Source organism: Natator depressus, chromosome 2 (genome assembly GCF_965152275.1).
Source record: "Natator depressus isolate rNatDep1 chromosome 2, rNatDep2.hap1, whole genome shotgun sequence".
Lineage (NCBI taxonomy): Eukaryota > Metazoa > Chordata > Testudines > Cheloniidae > Natator > Natator depressus.
Window position 1 is genome coordinate 32,190,388 of NC_134235.1, and position 22,179 is coordinate 32,212,566.

The window sequence follows — 22,179 nt, forward strand, 5'->3', positions numbered from 1 at the left end:
GCCCATGCCCAGCCAGGTTCTTTACGTCTCTTCACATGGGCTAGTCCCCCAAGAAACATTAATCCACATCATAAAACCCACCATGCCGTTCCAGACAACGGGCAATTTCTTCACCAAAAGGCACCAGGAATGGTAAGAGCAAAAGTTATATGGGTCAGGACTGAAGTACTTTGGCAGAGCTGTGTCTGGATCCTTGGTTTGGTGATATTATATAGAAATTTTAACAGCTGGTAGAATTATAGAATTCTTCTGTAAACACGACTTCAGTCTATTGTGTGCTTTTATACAAAGTGTCCTTGCTTAAAAAGCTTTTTGGAAATGTCAAACTGTCTCAGGCATTAAAAGAAATTAAATTCAACAGCTAAATGTCCCATTCTGTATTCTTCTTCACAAATCAAATTATGAAAAATTTTAAAAAACCTACTGAGATCCAAAAATGGTATGGCCACTGTGCAAAATTTAGGGTTCTCTTGTAGATATATACAGATTAGTTTTCACTGTTTATTAGTGTCTGAAAATTATACCCACGGGGGACAATATATATATATAAAAAAAGAGAGAGAGAGCGCACGCAGAGCTTAGACCTTGTCCCCGTGGGTCCCGTGCTTCCAGGCAGTTTATGCTAGTCTCAGAGGCTCACTGCAACCCTCCACATAGCCCTTCTCTCTCTAGGGCCAGGGTTACAGTCTACTGCGCCCTTTTCATCATAAGCCAGCAAGGAAGTTGGTGAGAGAACTTCCACAGTCTCTGTTGTCCCGAGGGGCTTATTCCATAATAGTTTAGCCTCCTGTCCTGAGAGGGGCCTATCTTCCCCTCCCAGGAGGTGTTTCTGTAGTGGTGGCTTGGGGGGGAACCCGGGCCAACCCTCTACTCCGGGTTCCGGCCCAGGGACCCTAATGGCAGCAGCTGTTGGCAGCCGACCTTTCACTGCCAGAGTTGCTACATTTCCCTGGGCCACTTCCCCACAGCAGTCCTGCTTCTCTTTTCTTCACCCTTACCTTTGGGCTCCCCTACCAATGGCCTGAAGGTGTCTTCATTACTTGGCCCTTCAACCACACTTCCTATCCTCTGGCTCCCTAGCTCTCCTCAGCCTGACTGGAGTGAGCCCTTTTATAGTATCAGAAAGGCCTTAATTAGAGTCAGGTGTTCACATTAACTTAATAGCCTCACCTGACTCTTTGCAGGTTAATTGGAGTCAGGTGTTCTCATTAGCCTGGAGCAGCCCCTGCTCTGGTCAGTCAGGGAACAGAAAACTGCTAATCCAGTGGCCAGTATATCTGCCTTCTACTACTGTGTTGTACCTAACTGGCCTGGGTCTATCACAATAGTAAACATGCTACTTCCTGTATAGCGGAAGAGATAAACTGCAGTCATGTGAAAAGTTGTATCATGCACCTTTTACTCCTCACACAAACTTTGCCCATTAATTCATCTGTGGCAGAACTAGTTCTGTCATTCAAACCTCAGAGCAGCTTCAAACAATTGCCTTTTAAAAAAAATATAATAAACCTATGGCATCCCAAATTCTACAGTGGTGTTTATGTTAACCTGTTAAGGCAGAGGGTTCCAAACTGTGATCCATGAAGCACGTGCTGGTGGTCTGGTTCCAGTGTACTAGCTCTCCTTCTATTTCTAGCTGCTAAATTTAAAGAAGCTAAAACGATACAAAGACCCAGATCCATAAAAAGACTTCTATGCTTAAGTCCAAAATCTAGGCACCACTGAAATTCTCAACCCTCCAGCTCAGTTGCCACCTAACTCTGGAGGTGCTTAAAATCCTCAATGCCTAAATTTTCACCAAAAAAGTCCCCAAGGTGCCTACGTTTCTGTTGCTAGAGCATGCGCACAACACTTCACCGTAGGCACTTGCGCATCTATCTCATGCTTGAGGTCCAGCATGATCCTCAAATCTGTGGGCCTCAAAATTGTAAGTGTTCTCAAAGCACATCTAACCCCACCCAAAATGGCTGAGGAGAAGACAGCAGCTACCACACCCTCCCATATAACCTCTAGCACAGAGGTTAGGGCACTCCCTCATTGTTTGGGAAATCCTGGTTCAATTCTTCCCAGTGCCGGATTTGAATATGAGTTATTCTCATCTCTCAAGAGAGTGCCCTAACCATGGGGCTCTGAGATATTCTGATGTAGGGCCCTCTCAATCTTTCCTGTTGACACTGTTTCACTGTGTATAAATAAATAAATATGGACTGGGGGAGAGAGATTTTATGTAATTATGAATAAGGCTATGTTTTAGTCATGGGTATTTTTAGTTAAAGTCATGGACAGGTCACGGCAGTAAACAAACATTCACGGCCCGTGACCTGTCCATGACTTCTAATATATACCCCTGACTAAATCTTGGGGAGGAGGGGCAGCCTAGGGGTGCTACAGGTGCTCGGGGGGGGGGGGGGGGACCAGGGGCACCGTGGGTGCTAGTGGAGGGAGAGGGGGCGCAGCAGTGCATGGCCTGGGACCTCACTGGTTGGGGGGGGGGCATGGGTAGTGGCGTGCAGCTCAGGATCCCTGCTGGTGCTGGGGGTTGGCGGGGCCAGCAGACTCCCTACCTGACTCCGCGCCTCCCTGGAAGCGGAGACATCCCCCTCGCTCAGCTCCTAGATGGAGGCATGACCTGGCAGCTCTGCACACTGCCTCTGCCCAGAACACCAGCTTTGCAGCTCCCATGGGCCGGAAACCATGGCCAATGGGAGCTGTGGGGGTGGTGCCTGAAGGCAGAGGCAGCACGCAGAGATGCCTAGCCATACCTCTGCCTAGGAGCTGAGCGAGGGTGAAGTTGCTGCTTCCGGGAAGCCTCCTGAGGTAAGCACCATCCAGAGCCAGTCTCACCCCGTCCCGTGCCCCAAGCCCCTGCCCACTCCCACACCCAAACTCCTGCCACTGCTGGGCGAAGAGCATGTGGTGGTCCGAGACTGCCCCAGCAGCGGCTAGTGCAACCGCTAGATCAGGCACACTGGCCGCTGTAGAAGTCAAGGAGGTCATGGAAAGTCACGGAACCCGTGACTTTCCATGACCTCCATGACAAACTCACAGCCTTAATTATTAATTCTAACCATGAGTGGGAGGGAAATTGATCTACCAGGTGACCCTTCCATTTAGGCGTTTTCTACCCAATGAAAAGATTTTAAAATCTCAGGTGTTAGAGAATTGCTTGCACAGAAGCTCTCACTGTTATTCAAAGGATCAGTCAACATAAGAACTCCATCCCTGTAATCCTATCTTAAGAAGACATTTCATTTTTCACTGTGTCTTTAGGAAAGGAACAATGTCTTAATATTCTTGAATATCACTGAATCGTTTATGAAATCATGTAAAAGTGAGCTGCTTTTCATGCTGCAACTTAATATAGGACGGTCCCATAGAACTTAATAGAGAATGGTCCCACAGCTTCTTAAAATCCCAAATGTTTGGTTGATTCCATAGTATAGAGCATATGAGTAACATCAGAAAAAATAAGTCAGCTACTGTAAAATTCACCAATAAAACCAAATGGTAACTTTTTTGAACTGTGGTTCTACTTTGAAAAGTGACAAAACAAAAATTCCATTTTCTTACTCAACAGATTTGTTTCTCATGTATATTTAGAGTCCTATTTTGCTTTCTTTAGTGACAAAAATAAATTTCTATTCGTACTGCAGAGCTAACATGGCTGGATTTTATTCCTTCATGTGAAACAACAGAATTGTGTATTGAGTTCTACACAGTGACATCAATGCAACCCCATCAAAGGCAATACAATTGCACAGATGTCAGTGGGGGCATAATTTGAAGACAAATGACAGGTGTAACTAAGGTCCAAATTTGGGCTGCTGAATGTGTATACTTGAGGCATGAACCAAAGCCCACTGAAGTCAACAGAAAGACTCCCACTGCTATCAAGGGGCTTGATCCAGCCCTTGATCCAACCAAGACTTCAGCTTGACTATCAGAACCCAGGACTGCCCTCTGTGCCAGATGCACCAGGTGTGGGGCAGGTAGGCTCAACCATGCAGGATCCAAGTGTGGAAGGGCTCAGTGTTGGGGGATCCTGGTGTGGGGTGAGAGGATTGTGTGTGGAACAATCTGGGTGCAGGCATCTCAGTGAGGGGTCTAGGTGTGGGGGTATCTGGATGCACAGAGGCTTATGGGGGGGGTTCCAGGTACAGGGGCAATGGGACTCTGCAGGGGCTCAGAGGAGGGGTCTGGGTGTGGGGGTCTCAGCAGGAGGTCTCAGTGCTGGGCTGGGGGAGTGGGGCTTGGTGAGGTGGAAGTCTGGATGCAGCTAGTTGGGGGTCAGTGGCATGGGAGTCTGGATGTGGAGGCTCAGCATGGTGGGGCTCATCAGGGTGGGGTTTTGAGTGCAGGGAGCTCAGTGTGGGGGGGTGGTCTGGGTGCAGGGTTATGGGTTCAGAGGCAGGGGTTCTGGGCGTAGGGCGCTCCAGATGTAAGGGTTGAGATTCAGTAGGGTGGGGTTCAGGTATGGAGGGCTAGGGGGGTTCTGGGCATATGGGCTGAGGCTTGGAAGGGGTGTCTGGGTATGGGAGATCCAGATGCACAGGGGTTGGGCGAATGGGGGAGCAGCTCCCCATACAGTGACCCTTCCCCCAGCATCTGAGGAGCAATGGGGGCAGGAAGGTGAGCTTCTTGCAGCTAGAGGAGGTTTCTGGGGGTGGGTCTAACACAGGACTCAGGATAGGAGCCACTGGCTGGGGTGATTTACCTCTCCACCAGCTGCTCTGAGTGCCTGAAACAATGTACCTGCACAGCTAGGGAATGGTGTGTAACTGCTCTTGCAGCTTCCCTTTGCTTCCCTGTCAGAAAGTCATTTTTCTGACGGGAAGCAAAGAAATCTGCGGGGGACATGAATTCTGTGCATGCGCAGTGGTACAGAATTCCCCCAGAAGTATTTTTTCTTTTTGCCTCTGGAGTTAGCAAAATACAAGTTATCTTCATAAAGCTTGGAACAGCACATGGAAAATATATCTGATTAACATTTTGCACTGACTACTTCTTAAAACAAAAGCAACTCTATATAGAGAGAAAAATAAGGAACAACTTTTCAATAACTGAAAAAGGCCCCACTGATTGACAGCAAAATTGTAAGCAATTTGTCATACTTGAACAAAATGCCACACTCTCCCCTGCCCTGTTCAATCAAAAATATAATGTTTGGGGAAGTATTTCAAGTCAGTCAGTGCATTTTCAGGTTTGATACAGCTGAATCCTAAATCACATTCTATGGGAGCATTTACTCTGCTTAATAATGGGCGCTGTCCTTCCTTCTCAAAAATCCATGTTAACTTCGGTCACTGACCAAAGTTCAGAATCTGCAAGCTGCGGAAATCAGAAGATTCTCCTTAATTCATTCACACCCTTTCTCGAAGTAAATATAAATCTAAAAGCTGAATTGCGAATGGCTTAGTTAACTGTCTTTCAATCAAAATTCTCCTGCCATGCAAAAAAGAGAGACTAGAATCTTTGTCTCATGGAAATTAAAGACTTTATTGGCAATCTGTGTAATGAAAACAGTCTGCAATAATATACAGGAAGGGCCCTATTCAGACACTGTATGCTGGCTTCTGTTCTGTGGAAGCCAATTAAAGTCATGGATTTGGCTTCTAAACACATCCAGTCCATTCAGAAAAAAGTTTGGTTGAGCCTTGGAAAAGGTCTGAGATCTATCCCATGGGGAGAGCTGCTCTAGGATGGACAATTTATTTTAATTATTTTCCCACAAAGAATATTAATCCTAATGCACCAGAACCAAATATTATTTTTGGAATGTCATAAAAGTACAATACATTGCCCTTTTCAATCACACAAAAGACATGGTCCCTGCCTTGAATCTCTTTCAGTAATTCACACAGGCAAATAACATACACACTATAACGTTTCACAGAAGGTATGGTGTGGACACTGGCAAGGAGATTTTACAACAGATGTGTGTGCTTTGAAGAAGCTGTTCCAAGCATAGGGAGCAGCATGGAAAAAGGTACAAAACTGAGAAGGGGAAGGGAAGAGAACAGAGGGAGAAACTAGGAGGAAATGAGTAGAACTACATGGGAGGGAGGAAAATGTGTACACGATCATTTCTCCAAATGTTTTATTCTGTGGACTGATTCACAAAGGAAGAATGGACAGTTGCCCCACTACATCTAAACCAAGTAGCAAGGGGGGAAGCATGCTTTTTATGAGGAGATTGGCACTTTCATGCTCACTATAATTTATTAAATTTCTTCCTTTATGTCCAAGACCTTGCAAGACCGTGGCTACAAAAATAATTTTTGCTGCTCATCTCTGACCTTCCTTCAAAATGGTGTCCATGTGCAGCTGTACCAAAAATTTAGTTAATTGGGACTGTTACCTCACTACTCAGTGACATGATGCCTTGACTCATAGACTTTAAGGACAGAAGGGATCATCATGATGATCTAGCCTGACCTCCTGCACATTGCAGGCCAGAGAACCTCAGCTACTCACTCTGTACCAAAAGATTTTGCTTTTAGCTGCTTTGAAATACCTTACAGCACCTTTAATGAAGGCTTGCAGAAAATCTCGGAAGCGGTTTAAATATCATAAAATTACATTTCTCTGAATTGGACATAATTAAGGTGGTGACAGTATCAGGACACTTTAGTTTGCGTGAAACAGTAATTAGTTTTAAGATAAAGGCTCTAATTAAGTAAAAATTAATGTTAGTTTAAATTTAGAAAGTCCAACATGGCTGACCAAAATGGCGAAGATGGGGATGACGTAGGTAGTGGAAGATTCTAGTAAACAAAGTGGCATCAGGAGGAGGAGCTTAAAGATGACGTCATAAAACAGCAACAGACAGTCACATGTAGGTACATGTGACTAGGAGGGACTTAAACATGACATCATAAGAGAGCGACAGACAAAGCACATGTAGGTACATGTGACCAAGCACATGTAGGTACATGTGAACCTATGATGTCATAAGGACAGGGCTAAATTCTAGGAAGCTGATTGGCTGAGAGCAGATGATGTCATAAAGGGGGGGCTGAAAAGCCGGAAGCTGATTGGCTGACCTTCAGAGAGCAAACAGTATATAAGGCCAACAGCCAACTGGCTAAGAGTGTAGTGGGTTCAGCCAGCAGGCTGAAACTGTAAGAAGCTTCCAGCGAATAAGCAGAAGTTATCTGAGAAGAACCGAACTACCTGAAATGCAGCTACCTGCAAGAAAAAGTAGCTACCTGGAAAAGGAGCAGCCACAAAATTCTAATGGTTGGCGCAGCAACGAGCAACTTCCTTCAAGCAAGCTACCTTCTCTTCATCAACGAACTCGCAGTTAACCACCTCAAGAGCTGGTGGGAAGCAGTCGCAGAAGCCACGACCTCCAGACAAGATTTTCACATCAGCTTGCGGTGACAGAACAGAAGGCCCATTCTGACCCGTCAGAGGGATTTTAGTACCCATGTAAGTTTGATCTTTCTTCCTACCTATTATTCAAGGAATGTGTGGGTCTTGCCTGTCAATAAAGCTGGATGCCTCTCTTTGAATGAGATCTCCCCTACCCATTCTGTGACAAGCCTGATCAGCCTTCACAAGATGTTAACATTCACTATTTACATTAGGTATTAAATGTTAAATGTCAAATGTGAATGTTCGTGCTACGTAAATGTCTCCTTTAAATCTGGGGCATTATACTGGTTTCTTATAAGTGTATACAGAAGTCACGCATACTACATTGTATTAAGTACAGGATTAAAATGTAATACTAAGAGTTTCAGAGTAACAGCTGTGTTAGTCTGTATTTGCAAAAAGAAAAGGAGTACTTGTGGCACCTTAGAGACTAATCAATTTATTTGCGCATAAGCTTTCGCTTCTCGGCCTTTTGGCTAAGATCAAGTGTAGTTCCACTCACTATACTCCGCACCTGAACATAGCCGTTATATGGATAACTTACCCCCATATTTCAATGTCTGTACTCTGACCGGTTAAACTTTTACCCCCAGTCGGGGAGATTGCAGATTATTACGTAATCCTTACTCCACCAGCTCCTAAATCGAATTTCACACCCCTTGATAATCTGTACCTTATTCCCTGACAACCAGAAACTTCTATGCTTGAACTCTGTACCATTTCTTATTTCAACATTATCTTAATAAAATTATTAAATCTGTTCTTATCAGTTTAATCTCTATGAACGGTTGCAACACGTGCGCCGAAGATGGATTCTCCGGCTGCCATCTTTGAAAAAATCGATGCTGCTTTGAAGGTGTATTCTACCACTGCTGCCTTGGAAGAAAATCCTCCTTCTGCTCCTGAGACACCCCCAGCTGCTCCGTGTACCGCCGCCGCCGCTGCTGCTCCACAGAAGGCTTCTCGAGCAGTGACTACAAAGAAGGTCCTTGGTGCCTCCAGGACATTACAGACCAGCAGCACGAAGAGGAAGACTGGTGGCTGCTCGAAGGACCCCCTCCGAGATGCTGTTCCAGAAAGATCCTGCATTCGGAGGCTAGCCTGTCGGGACATCACAGCCAGAAGGAACATCCCCCCCGCTCCCCAGCAATGCCAGCCGCCGAGGGTAAGGCCCCCGCGCCTTACAGCAGCTGCTGACCAAGAGCCCCCCCGCTCTCCAGCAACACCAGCCGCCACTGGAGAGCCCCCCCGCTCTGCCGCTGCAAGAGGCTCTCAGGCGACCACCTCCCAACCCCGCGGCTGCCCAGGTCCCTGGCGCTGATGGTCCCTGGCGCTGATGGTGCTCCCACTGCTCTACACACCGTCAAGAGAGGAATCTCCATTGATGGGACCAGCATTTCTCCAGAGACCACCCAGAGGGTCACCAGCGCCTTGCCAGATGCCTGCCCAGCCTCCAAAACCACCCAAAGAGACCGCAGGCCCCTGCCAGATACCTCTCGACCCCACCCGCCTACACCAGGATGAACCAGCCAGTGATACCGCTGGTGCTACTGGCACCCCCCCGCTGCAAGGTAATGAGGACACCATCTACCTGCAGTACCCCCTCGCGGCGGAAGTGCTCATCTGCCCCATCTGCTTCCCTCCCCGAAGCTTCCACCTCCTTGGTGGCATCACCAGGCACCTGAAGAGATGCCACAGCAAGCGGGTCGCTTTCAGCTGTGCCCTCTGCAGCCTGCCCTTTGAGACGCAGAAGCAATGCAAGACGCACCAAGTCACCTGCAGGAAACGCCCCAAGGGAACCACACAGCCTCCTGCCCCGGCTCCCAGCCCTGCTGCTGCGCGCCGGCCCACCACTGAGCCTCAACAAAGAACAGCGATTGTGCAAGCTGCCGTCAAGAAGCCTGCCCCCATCGCCAGACCAGCGCAACGGGGTGCTGCGATCGAGAAGATGCCTGCTGCCGCGGGGAACACCACCCAGGTCCTCACCAGCAGGCCCATCTCACCCTCTCACATCGCCAGGCAAATCTCCATACTGAGACGACTCAGTACTACCTTGCCCCCGCCCAGCACGTCCCCGTCCCCAGAAGGATCAGTGCCCCCTCGCGCATAGCTGCTCGAGATCCTGTCGCCGGAAGAGTCAGCGCCGCCCCTCAGACCACCCCACGAACTCCAACCGCCGGAGGAGCCAGGGCCAGACCTCAGACCGCCCTGCGAACCCCAACCGCCGGAGGAGCCAGAGCCGCACCTCAGACTGCCCTGCAAACTCCAGCAGCCGAGGGAGCAAGTGCCAAGCCTCAGACTGCTCCGCAAGCTCCAGATATTACTGAAGGAACCAACCCTGCAGCCACAGAAAAGCACCGGGCCCTCATCACCAGACGGTCCAGCACGGCCCCCGAGACCATCCTGCGGGACGCTGCCAACAGCAGATCTCACGCTCCAGCAGCAACCACCCATGCAGCAGCCACTCCTAGAAGGACCAGCGGTGTCCCAGCAACCCCCGAGCCGGACCGCGTCTCTCCGACCATTAGCAATGCCAGCATCCCGCCAGAGATCCCGCCCCAACACCCAACCGAAGGGAACGGTGACTCACGAGATAGACGGCAGGTCGACCGTGCAGGCGTTGAGTCTGCATCAGACGAGCTTGAGGACCATGAGGGCCAGCAGCCGGTGGAGAGGGCTGCCACTCCGTGGCAGACTGCCTGGACCGAGGAGCTACAAGCGACAGCTTCCTTTGACGACTTCGACCTCCTCGTAGACAGGCTCACCCAAGAACTGTCTGCGGAAACCGCTCCCAGGAGACATCCCAGCCAGGAGAACGCCCCGCCTGCCCACAGAACGCCTGTTCCAAACCTCAACACCACCAGGGGAGCCAGAAGGAGAGGCGCCAACTGCCGCTACGATCCAGCAGCAGCTTCAAGGATCCAAAAGCTGTACTGGGCAAACCGCTCCAAAGCCATGAGAGAGATCCTTGATGGGCCCTCGCCCTACTGCACAATCCCATCTGAGCACCTCTACAGCTACTTCAAGGATGTATTCGACCACACAGCCCAGTATGGCGCGCTGCGCCCAGAGTGCCTCCGCCCCCTCCCCGTGTCGACGAAGCAGGTGCCCTGGAAACTGACTTCACGCCCAAGGAAGTGTTGGCCAGACTCTCAAAAACAAAACACAGCTCCCGGGAAAGACGGCATCCCCTACAGCCTCCTGAAAAAGCGAGATCCCGGCTGCCTGGTCCTCGCCACGCTCTTCAACCAGTGCAAGCGATTCTGCCGGACTCCCAGCTCCTGGAAGAAGGCCATGACGGTTCTGGTGTACAAGAAGGGTGAGCGGGATGACCCCAGCAACTGGAGGCCCATCTCCCTCTGTTCCACGATGTACAAGCTCTATGCCAGCTGCCTGGCGTCAAGAATCACGGAGTGGTCGGTGTGCGGGGGGGGGCCCATCAGCTCCACCCAGAAAGGCTTCATGTCCTGCGAGGGCTGCTATGAACACAACTTTGTCCTCCAAACCATCATCGAAATGACCAGAAGGGCGCGGAGGCAGTGCACGGTAGCAAGGCTCGACCTGGCCAATGCCTTTGGGTCCATGCCCCACCACCACATCTTTGCCACGCTCCAGGAGTTTGGGATGCCAGAGATCTTCCTCCGTGTGATCCAAGAGATGCACGAGGGATGCAGCACCACCACTCGCTCGGTCGAAGGGGAGACCGCCGAGATCCTGATCCGGAGCGGAGTTAAGCAGGGCTGTCCCCTCAGCCCCATCATCTTTAACCTCGCCATGGAGCCATTGCTGCGAGCGATCTCCAAGGGTGCAGATGGCTTCAACCTCCACGGTGAGAGGGTGAGCGTCCTGGCTTACGCGGATGACCTGGTCCTGACCGCAGACGACTCAGAGAACCTCCAGCGTATGCTAGATGCCACCAGTCGAGCTGCCGATTGGATGGGGCTCCACTTCAATGCAAAGAAGTGCGCATCCCTCCACATAGATGGCAGCAAAAGGGACTCGGTGCAGGCGACAGAGTTCCAGATCCAGGGCGAGCCCGTCATCCCCCTGGCAGAGGGGCAGGCCTACCGACACCTCGGCACACCGACGGGTTTCCGTGTCCGGCAGACACCCAAGGACACCATCCAAGAGATCTGACAGGATGCCGCCAAGATCAACATCTCACTGCTAGCACCGTGGCAAAAGATAAACGCCCTGAACACCTTCCTGATCCCCTGCATCTCGTTCGTCCTAAGGGGATCCGCCGTGGCAAAGGTACCCCTCAACAAGGCAGACAAGATCATCTGGCAGCTGGTGAAGAAGTGGTTGTTCCTTCCCCAGAGAGCCAGCAACGAGCTGGTCTATATCACCCACAGGCATGGCGGTGCCAATGTCCCCCGCATGGGTGACCTGTGTGACATCGCGGTGACCACTCACGCCTTCCGCCTGCTGACGTGTCCAGACGCCATGGTAAGGAGCATCGCAGCAAAAGCCCTCCATGGTGTATTCTACCACTGCTGCCTTGGAAGAAAATCCTCCTTCTGCTCCTGAGACACCCCCAGCTGCTCCGTGTACCGCCGCCGCCGCTGCTGCTCCACAGAAGGCTTCTCGAGCAGTGACTACAAAGAAGGTCCTTGGTGCCTCCAGGACATTACAGACCAGCAGCACGAAGAGGAAGACTGGTGGCTGCTCGAAGGACCCCCTCCGAGATGCTGTTCCAGAAAGATCCTGCATTCGGAGGCTAGCCTGTCGGGACATCACAGCCAGAAGGAACATCCCCCCCGCTCCCCAGCAGCGCCAGCCGCCGAGGGTAAGGCCCCCCGCCTTACAGCAGCTGCTGACCAAGAGCCCCCCCGCTCTCCAGCAACACCAGCCGCCACTGGAGAGCCCCCCCCCCCCCCGCTCTGCCGCTGCAAGAGGCTCTCAGGCGACCACTTCCCACCCCCGCAGCTGCCCAGGTCCCTGGCGCTGATGGTGCTCTCACTGCTCTACACACCGTCAAGAAAGGAATCTCCATTGATGGGACCAGCATCTCTCCAGAGACCACCCAGAGGGTCACCAGCGCCTTGCCAGATGCCTGCCCAGCCTCCGAAACCACCCGAAGAGACCGCAGGCCCCTGCTAGATGCCCGCCCAGCCGGACCTCTCGACCCCACCCGCCCACACCAGGATGAACCAGCCAGCGATACCGCTGGTGCTGCTGGAACCCCCCCGCTGCAAGGTAATAAGGACACCATCTACCTGCAGTACCCCCTCGCGGCGGAAGTGCTCATCTGCCCCATCTGCTTCCCTCCCCGAAGCTTTGTGATGGAAATGGCCCACCTTGATTATCATACACATTGTAAGGAGAGTGGTCATTTTCCATAAGCTATTACCAGCAGGAGAGTGGGGTGGGGGGAGAGAAATCCTTTTGTAGTGATAATCACCCATTTTTTCATGGTTTGTGTGTATAAAAACGTCTTCTGTACTTTCCACAGTATGCATCCGATGAAGTGAGCTGTAGCTCACGAAAGCTTATGCTCAAATAAATTGGTTAGTCTCTAATGTGCCACAAGTACTCCTTTTCTTTTTGCAAATACTAAGAGTAAAAGTCTTTGTGTATGCTACATTGTTACATAGAAACTACTGTATTTCTTAGATGTGATAGTTATCATATTTAGTATGTGTCTTATTCTGTTGTGCTGTTTTAAATATAATTCTATTGTATTTTACTATAATTTATATCTCTTCTTTCCTTTATTCTCTATTTACTTTTTTAAATAAATAATTATTTGTTTTGAAAGAACGGCTGCTGGTGTGTCTATCCTTGAGTGGAAAGCTGTATCCATATCCTTTCAGGGCTTAGCGAGACTAGCTTGCTCTGGAGAGAGCCCTCTACAGGTCAGAGACAAGCCCCCTGGTAATACACTGGTAATTCCTTTAGGGCGGGCCACACCCTTGTTTACCCTTTAGTTGAAATTCAGACAAAAGTTGTAAGTACCATAATTGGCATCTAAAATCTTAGGGTAACAACTCCTGTGACAGACCCATAACCTCCGGCTGACTTACCAAAGTCCTCAGAGAATCATTATTTTAACGACATCAAGTTACAGAGAATCCACCATTTACTCCAGTTTAAACCTGCAAGTGACCCATGCTGCAGAAGAGGGTGAAGACCACCCCACGGTCTCTGCCAATCTGACCTGGGGGAAAATTCCTTCCCAACCCCCAAATATGGCAATCAGGTGGACCCTGAGCATGTCAGCCAGACACCTGGAAAAGATTTCTCTGCAGTAACTCAGAGTCCTCCCCATCTAGTGTCCCATCTCTGGAAGGTGGGAATATTTGCCACTAGCAGTTGCAGATGGGCCACATGCCATTATAGTGAGTTTCATCATACCATCCGTTCCATAAATGTATCATATGCTGCCAAAAATTGCCTCAGATTGTGCAGTTCAACCACACTGTAAACCCCTGTTTAATTTCTTCATTTTCATTCCTAGATCTCTTTTGGCTTTACTGCTGCCCAGATTTCTCCTTCCTATGGTATATCTGTTTTAGGTTCCCCCCCTGCCCCGATGTATTAGTATGTATTCCCTCACATCCCTCCCCTCCCCTCACCTACATTGAAACTCGTTTTATTTTCTGCCCATGTTTCTAATGTTATTTCCTCTATTGTGACTAGATTTTTAGCACCTCCAATTTAGTATCATCTGCAAATGTCAGCGATGTTGCCTTTAAATAAATGCTAAATTAAGAGATATTCTAACACTAATCCATACAATACCCAAAAATACCAATACAATCTCCAGAAATAAATGCACTGCCATTTGTCATTAGCTTTTGTCTACAGTTGTGTGTGTATGTGTATTGTATTTTCAATTCATGACGGTGTGGCCCATTTGAATTCATTTTTCAGTGAAGATTTTGAGTCTGTATCAAATGTCTATTTTAGGATTAGTTAAGACACTCATGTCAGGAAGTTCGTCTGAAAGTAAGAGAAGGCAAAGAAGGCAACTATACCCAGAAAAAGGAATTCAACACCATTAGTTACACAATAGCAATAAACAAGACAATGCCTTTATATAGGGATGTCACCTGTGGTGAGGTAAGTTTTGTTTTTACAGAAGGATAAACTAGAGAAGTAGAGTGATTTGTCCAAATTTACATAGCATGTCACTGGCAGAGCTAGGAATAGAACTTAGCAGTACTAATTCCCCAATTCATATTCTGTCTCAACAATAGCTCTGCCAGGAAAAAACAGTAAGATATGACCCCACTAGTTACAAGAACTCTACCACTGAAGTGAAATAATTCAACCCAGCTAAGAAAGAGCTCACTAAAAATGAAGGTTTCCATGATAACTTAATAAAAAACTCCTGGTCAGCCCAATCCCCTGGAGAAATGGAGGCTGCCAATACCTTGAGCAAACCAAAATGTATGAATTTATGCTGCAGCAGAGAGTTGCACCCTTGGCAGAATAGTCTTTGATCAAGACAAATGATCTTAATGATATTTTGCAGCTGGCATGCCAATAATTTAGCTGAGAATCTTAATTTAAAAAAGAACTATAGGGTTTCTATAGATCTGGATCTACAGCCTCCAAAATCATTAAAGTTAATTTTGCTTATAGGCTCTCTCTCATCCCTTTGACTCACTGGGATATTTCCACATATTGAGCACATAGGGTATTTAGAAACTGACATACCTTGTAGTATTCAGGCATGAGTATGTCTGGATTCATTTCAATGCAACTGTAGCTGCTTCTGTTACAGGCAGCACAGCAATTTTACTTGAAATCTAGATTTTAAAAAGTATAGTGTCAGTTGTGAGTTTAAGTTGTGTTGAGCTTTAAAATGTTTAAAAAAAACAACCCTGCCATTTCAGCTGCCCCTAAATTTCATCCTTGTTTTCATGTCAGAACTGTCAACTGCAATTGCCAGGTAAATTCAAAGTTATGAATCAAGAGATCTGATGTGTTAATCAAGCATATTTTTCTAACATACTTTAGAAAAGAATACTTTCTATTTGTAACAGTGTATTACTTTTTATCTCCCTTGTTGCCTCTGTAACCCAGGCAGCTGCAGAATTTAACTAGAGGTAAGAAGGAGATTCGACATTTTACAAGGCAATAATCTAGTTCCTGAGAGGATAAACTACAAGGCTGAAGGCCAAATAAGTTATCCTAATGAGAGAAATGAGTATGAATTAATGGTTGAGGAAAATGGACATTTCTCCAATATATCACATTTGATATCATTTGACTATAAATGTAATTTCCTTCATTCCTTTCTCTCATCTCACATCAGTGCTTCCCTTCCTGCACCCCCCCCACACTTTTTATTTATTATTATTTGAATGTATGGGACACCCACCATTGTGATGTCTCGCTACCTTGATAAGCCTTAAGTTGAATCATTATTGAACCAAATAGGAGAGACAAAACACCATCATTTGCTACAGTTTTAAGGTTCAGACCAACTTTTTGTTTAAAGCGCAACTCTTCTAAGTGTGCTAAATTCTACAGTTAGAGTGCCTTCAAATTTGCTGTGCTGCATGGGGTTCTGTTAGTGGTCCGGATCTGGGGGCATTGATACAGCCCCTTTCCCAAATAACAGCTTTTCTTAAAGATGACAGATCCTAGCAACCTTTTTTTGGTCATAGGTAGTGATCAAACTAGGGCTGAGATCATTGCACCAGGGTGTCCAGCACTCCAAAGTTACCCCAACAGCCCTCTGGGGGAAATCAAATTAAAAGTTTTTTTCAAAAAGATTTTGTTTTTCTTGTTTAGCACTTCGCACATCTCATAAGCTAACTGACTCTCAAAAAGAGTTAGAGAGTAATGTGCAGGGAGAGATGTTAACAGGACAGTTTTCGGAGTAGCAGCCGTGTTAGTCTGTATCCACAAAAAGAAAAGGAGTACTTGTGGCACATTAGAGACTAACAAATTTAGCTACAGCTCACTTCATCAGATGCATGCAGTGGAAAATACAGTGGGGAGATTTTATATACATAGAGAACATGAAACAATGGGTGTTACCATACACACTGTAACGAGAGTGATCAGGTAAGGTGAGCTATTACCAGCAGCAGAGGAAAAAAAACTTCTGTAGTGATAATCAAGGTGGGCCATTTCCAGCAGTTGACAAGAACGTGTGAGGAACAATAGTGGGGGAAAATAAACATGGGGAAACAGTTTTACTTTGTGTAATGACACATCCACTCCCAGTCTTTAGTCAAGCCTAATGTAATGGTGTCCAGTTTGCAAATTAATTCCAATTCAGCAGTCTCTCGTTGGAGTCTGTTTTTGAAGATTTTTGTTGAAGAATTGCCACTTTTAGGTCTGTAATCGAGTGACCAGAGAGACTGAAGTATTCTCCGACTGGTTTTTGAATGTTATAGTTCTTGACATCTGATTTGTGTCCATTTATTCTTTTACATAGAGACTGTCCAGTCTGGCCAATGTACATGGCAGAGGGGCATTGCTGGCACATGATGGCATATATCACATTGGTAGATGTGCAGGTGAACGAGCCTCTGATAGCGTGGCTGATGTGATTAGGCCCTATGATGGTGTCCCTTGAATAGATATGTGGACAGAGTTGGCAATGGGCTTTATTGCAAGGATAGGTTCCTGGGTTAGTGTGTTTGCTGTGTGGTGTGTGTTTGCTGGTGAGTATTTGCTTCAGGTTGGGGGACTGTCTGTAAGCAAGGACTGGCCTGTCTCCCAAGATCTGTGAGAGTGATGGGTCGTCCTTCAGGATAGGTTGTAGATCCTTGATGATGCATTGGAGAGGTTTTAGTTGGGGGCTGAAGGTGACGGCTAGTGGTGTTCTGTTATTTTCTTTGTTGGGCCTGTCCTGTAGCAGGTAAGTTCTGGGTACTCTTCTGGCTCTGTCAATCTGTTTCTTCACTTCCGCAGGTGGGTACTGTAGTTGTAAGAATGCTTGATAGAGATCTTGTAGGTGTTTGTCTCTGTCTGAGGGGTTGGAGCAAATGCGGTTGTATCGTAGAGCTTGGCTGTAGGCAATGGATCATATGGTGTGGTCTGGATGAAAGGTGGAAGCATGTAGGTAAGTATAGCAGTCAGTAGGTTTCCGGTATAGGGTGGTGTTTATGTGGCCATCGCTTCTTAGCACCGTAGTGTCCAAGAAGTGGATCTCTTGTGTGTACTGGTCCAGGCTGAAGTTGATGGTGGGATGGAAATTTTTGAAATCATGGTGGAATTCCTCAAGGGCTTCTTTTCCATGGATCCAGATGATGAAGATGTCACCAATGTAGCACAAGCAGAGTAGGGGCATTAGGAGACGAGAGCTGAGGAAGCATTGTTCTAAGTCAGCCATAAAAATGTTGGCATACTGTGGGGCCATGCAGGTACCCATAGCAGAGCTGATTTGAAGGTATACATTGTCCCCAAATGTGAAATAATTATGGGTGAGGAGAAAGCCACAAAGTTCAGCAACCAGGTTTGCCGTGACATTATCGAGGATACTGTTCCTGACGGCTTGTAGTCCATCTTTGTGTGGCACGTTGGTGTAGAGGGCTTCTATATCCATAGTGGCCAGGATGATGTTTTCAGGAAGATCACCAATGGATTGTAGTTTCCTCAGGAAGTCAGTGGTCTCTCAGTCTCCAAGATAGCTGGGAGTGCTGGTAGCATAGGGCCTGAGGAGGGAGTCTACATAGCCAGACAATCCTGCTGTCAGGGTGCCAATGTCTGAGATGATGGGGCATCCAGGATTTCCAGGTTTATGGATCTCGGGTAGCAGATAGAATACCCCTGCTCGGAGTTCTAGGGGTGCGTCTGTGTGGATTTGTTCTTGTGCTTTTTCAGGGAGTTTCTTGAGCAGATGGCGTAGTTTCTCTTGGTAACCCTCAGTTACCCTTGGTAACCCTCAGTGGGGTCAGAGGGTAATGGCTTGTAGAAAGTGGTGTTGGAGAGCTGCCTAGCAGCCTCTTGTTCATATTCCGACCTATTCATGATGACGACACCTCCTTTGTCAGCCTTTTTGATTATGATGTCAGAGTTGTTTCTGAGGCTGTGGATGGCATTGTGTTCTGCACGGCTGAGGTTATGGGGCAAGTGATGCTGCTTTTCCACCATTTCAGCCCGTGCACACCAGCAGAAGCACTATGTAGAAGTCCAGTGCGTTGTTTTGACCTTCAGGAGGAGTCCACCTAGAATCCTTTTTGTACTGTTGGTAGGAAGGTCTCTGTGCGTTAATATGCTGTTCAGAGGTGTGTTGGAAATATTCCTTGAGTCAGAGATGTCCAAAATAGGATTCTAGGTCACCACAGAACTGTATCATGTTCGTGGGGGTGGAGGGGCAGAAGGAGGGGCCCCAAGATAGGACAGATTCTTCTGCTGGGCTAAGAGTATAGCTGGATAGATTAACAATATTGCTTATCTTTAGGTAAGGCCTAAAAAGAGGCTATAATACCTCCTATTGGATCAGAGGATGATTGACACCAAGCAAATTTTTTTTCCCCTTTTCTTCTTTCTGTCCTTTCTTTCTGTTTTCTTTTCTCTATTGTTTATTTTTGTAATAGTTTTAAGAACAACTGGTTTTTCATAAAGCATGCTGAGGTTAAATAACTAAAAGTAAGTGAATATACGTATAAGATAAGTCTAGGATTTTTTTTTAAAAAGGTACCTGTTAGGAATTGGTGTTAGAGATTAAGAATTAGTGAATAAAGTTTTAAAGTAAAAGGGTATTTAGGTGAATACCACCCCAGAGTGCATGGTGTGATCATCAGGTAAATAGGCCAGAAGAAGGACAATCAGGCCCAAGGGAAATAGAATTGAGCACCTAAGGCCTAAGGAAGGCAGATTCTGGGGTCAGGCACCGAAGATAGGAAGGCGTCAGGAGGCAGACATTATCCCATAGAAACTAGTAAGCAGTGAGGAACTAGGGGTCATTATTTGACTAAGCGCTTGCAGCAGTATGTGAGTTCGTCAAAGAAGTTGTGACTCAGGTGTGGCTGGGATTGTTCTGTTCCCGAGACCATTACCTGGCCTAGTTCTTGCAATAGTACCTGTCTCAGTGTCTGGAAGTACTGGCAGACATACATAAGTTCACTAAAGAACTTACGACTCAGGTGTGGCTGGGGTTGTAATCATACACAGAGACCATTACCTGGCCAGTAAGATTTTGGAAGGGCTGGTAGCAGTTTGTGAGTTTTAAGAAAGCTTACAAACCCAGGAGTGACAGGGGTTGTAATCATACCTGGAGACCATTACCTGGCCAAACAAATAACATCAAAATGATAGCAAAAGGGAAACTGAGGCACGATAACATTTTAGAAATAATGTTGGGAAACAATTTGGAAGATTTTTTTCAAAAGGTAGGATGTGGTCCGTGGAAGGAAAATGCATTCATTGGGCCTGGTGCTTATCAGCAATTGTGCAGGCAATGGGACCAATGGATTCAACCTAAGAAAAAAGCTTTTTCCTCAGGTGAACCAAGTAAGGAGGAGAAAAAGCAAGCTGCCTTGCAAGGACTCCAGTTAGTAACTTGAACTCTAGATGCATAAATAGATAAGTTATGAAAAGAATTATAAGAACTAAAAAAAGAACTTAAGGATAAAGCATTAGCTAATTTAAAAGAAGAAGCCGATACACTAAGAGCAACTTTGTTGGCTCAAACAGTGCAAATTGTTGAGTCACTTAATGAGCTAAATAAAATAAAAGGAGAACAGGAAAAGTTAAAGAATTTGAGGAATGGAAACAGAAAAAAATGGATAGGCAAGCTGCAGTGAGAGTAGTCCTCTCGGATGCAGGTGAAAAGAAAGAAATAAACCATGCAGCCTGCAATAAAACAAATATGTGCGTTAAAGGAAGAATTAAAAGCAAGTAAAGGAGTGATAGCTGCAATAAGATCAGAAAGTGGTGAAGGGACAGAATCTGTTGAGGAGGACTTAGGCCTTCCTAGTTACGATGACCATTGTGAGGAGCCTTTCCCAGGATTGTACAACCAATTAAGCGAAGAACTGCAGAGGCCACCTCCGTTAGTGCCAACTATTACCATTACAGTAACTGAAATCACTGCACAAGGAAATCGAGCAGGTCTAGAAGAAAGGGTAGAGGAAAAACCATATACCCCTGAACAGATTAGGGCTTTGGAAAAATCAGTGGGTCCTTTAAATAGGAATACAGTGGTTGGATGGGGAATAATCTCTCGTCCTTAATAAAGGAATGTATGAATTCAGATGAGTTTGCTGAACTTTCTTATGATATCCAGGGAAAAGAAGAGAGTGATACAGATATAATAGAAAGAGAAACTTTGATGTTTTTCTTCCCCAGTGAAGATCCAGTTATACGGTTCTACAGGGAGAAACAACAATTCAATGAAAGGCCAGAACCATTTATAGCTAGGAAAAGGTTATAACATAGACATTCTGGAATCATCCCACTAGGATATCAAATAATATATGATTCTCCACAATTTAAAAGGGCATTAATGCTGGGAGTTCATCCAACAATTAGAATGGCAATGGTTTCTGATGATCCCTCTCAAACTCTTTTACACCATACAGAAGAGAAAGCAAAAAGATTGTATGAAATACAAAGGGAAACAATGCCGCCCCCAAAAGGGAAATCTGAGAGAGTATCAGTGATAACTTTCTCTAATAATGGTCCAAAGGACAGGGAAACCAACAAAATACGCAGAATAAAGGAGAAGTAAATAGAGGAGAAAATAAAAATAGGAGAATTGTTCCATATGAACAAAAGGTAGGTGATCCAGGAAGGAATTGGCTATGGAAAAAATTACTACAGTATGAACCTAAAGAGCAAATTAATGGGTTACCTACAGAGAAATTGCTTCAAAAATTAGCTAATCATGAGAGAAGTATGCCTACAGCTCCACCCAGTCCTAAAGATCAGGTATAGGGAGACCGAGTGCCCCCTATCTCCCCAATATCAGCAGAAGATCATGCTGATTTGGTGGCACATTTAAAATCGATGATTGGGAAGATGCCCTGTATATGTGGAATTTAATTGGGGAGTGTTTGGACAAAATATGTTAATAGATACAGGTGCCACATTTTCCTTAATAAGCACAAAGCATAAGAATTTATTTGGATCCCCTGTAATTACAAGGAAATTACAAGGATTTAATGAAGCAAAGAGTAGGGTACCATTTAGTGTTCCAGTTTGTTTTCAGTTAGGAACAAAGCAAGGAAAAGAACAGTTTGGTTTAGTGGCTCTCGATGGTGATGCAATAATAGGAACCGATGTATTGAAGACTCTTGGGTTAATAACAGATTTGGTAAATAAAGTATTATGGGAAATGCCATCTAATAAAATAAAGGCTTTAGATCAACCAATCGTTATTGAAGCAGGATATAGGTTAGCTGCTATAAAAGCCATTGAGGAAATAAAATGGCCTGACTGGCCAGCAGAAGTATTGGAAATTGCACAAAAGTACAAAAGTCTGTACTTACTACTAAGGCTGAATGTGGAAAAATTGAGGCAGAAGTATTAATTACTGGACCTGATCCCCCACCTCAAAGACAATATGAATATCCTAAGGAAGCAGAACCTAGTTTAATGAAAAACTATTCAGGGAATTGAATATTTTAGAGGAAGAAGTTATAGTTGAACAACAGAGTACAAATAATGCAGCTATTTGGCCAGTTGTAAAGGCAGATGGTAAAACCTGGAGATTAACCATCAACCTTAGGCCACTGAATAAAGTAACTCCAATGACTACTCCAGTGGGAGCAAAATATCCAGAAGTGATTGCTTCCATTATGGGAGGGGTATGGGGGTTTACAGTCTTAGATTTAGCAAATGCATTCTTTGCTATACCTTTACATCCAGATTCTTGGTATAAATTTGCCT

At 46.3% G+C, this 22,179-nt stretch overlaps 1 protein-coding gene across 2 annotated transcripts in view; it reads right to left on the bottom strand.

The window, feature by feature from the left end:
• Nucleotides 1-22,179, bottom strand: part of EMC2 (ER membrane protein complex subunit 2) — a 203,861-nt gene that overhangs the window by 169,835 nt on the left and 11,847 nt on the right. Inside the window, exon 1 of one of the 2 annotated variants that reach the window (XM_074943946.1) lies at nucleotides 15,043-15,093. The exons of the other annotated variant lie outside the window; for it this stretch is intronic. Coding sequence (XP_074800047.1) covers nucleotides 15,043-15,078 — 36 coding nt within the window. The 5' untranslated portion in view covers nucleotides 15,079-15,093. Of the gene's footprint in view, nucleotides 1-15,042; nucleotides 15,094-22,179 lie in introns of those variants that run through there. 2 annotated transcript variants of the gene reach the window in all.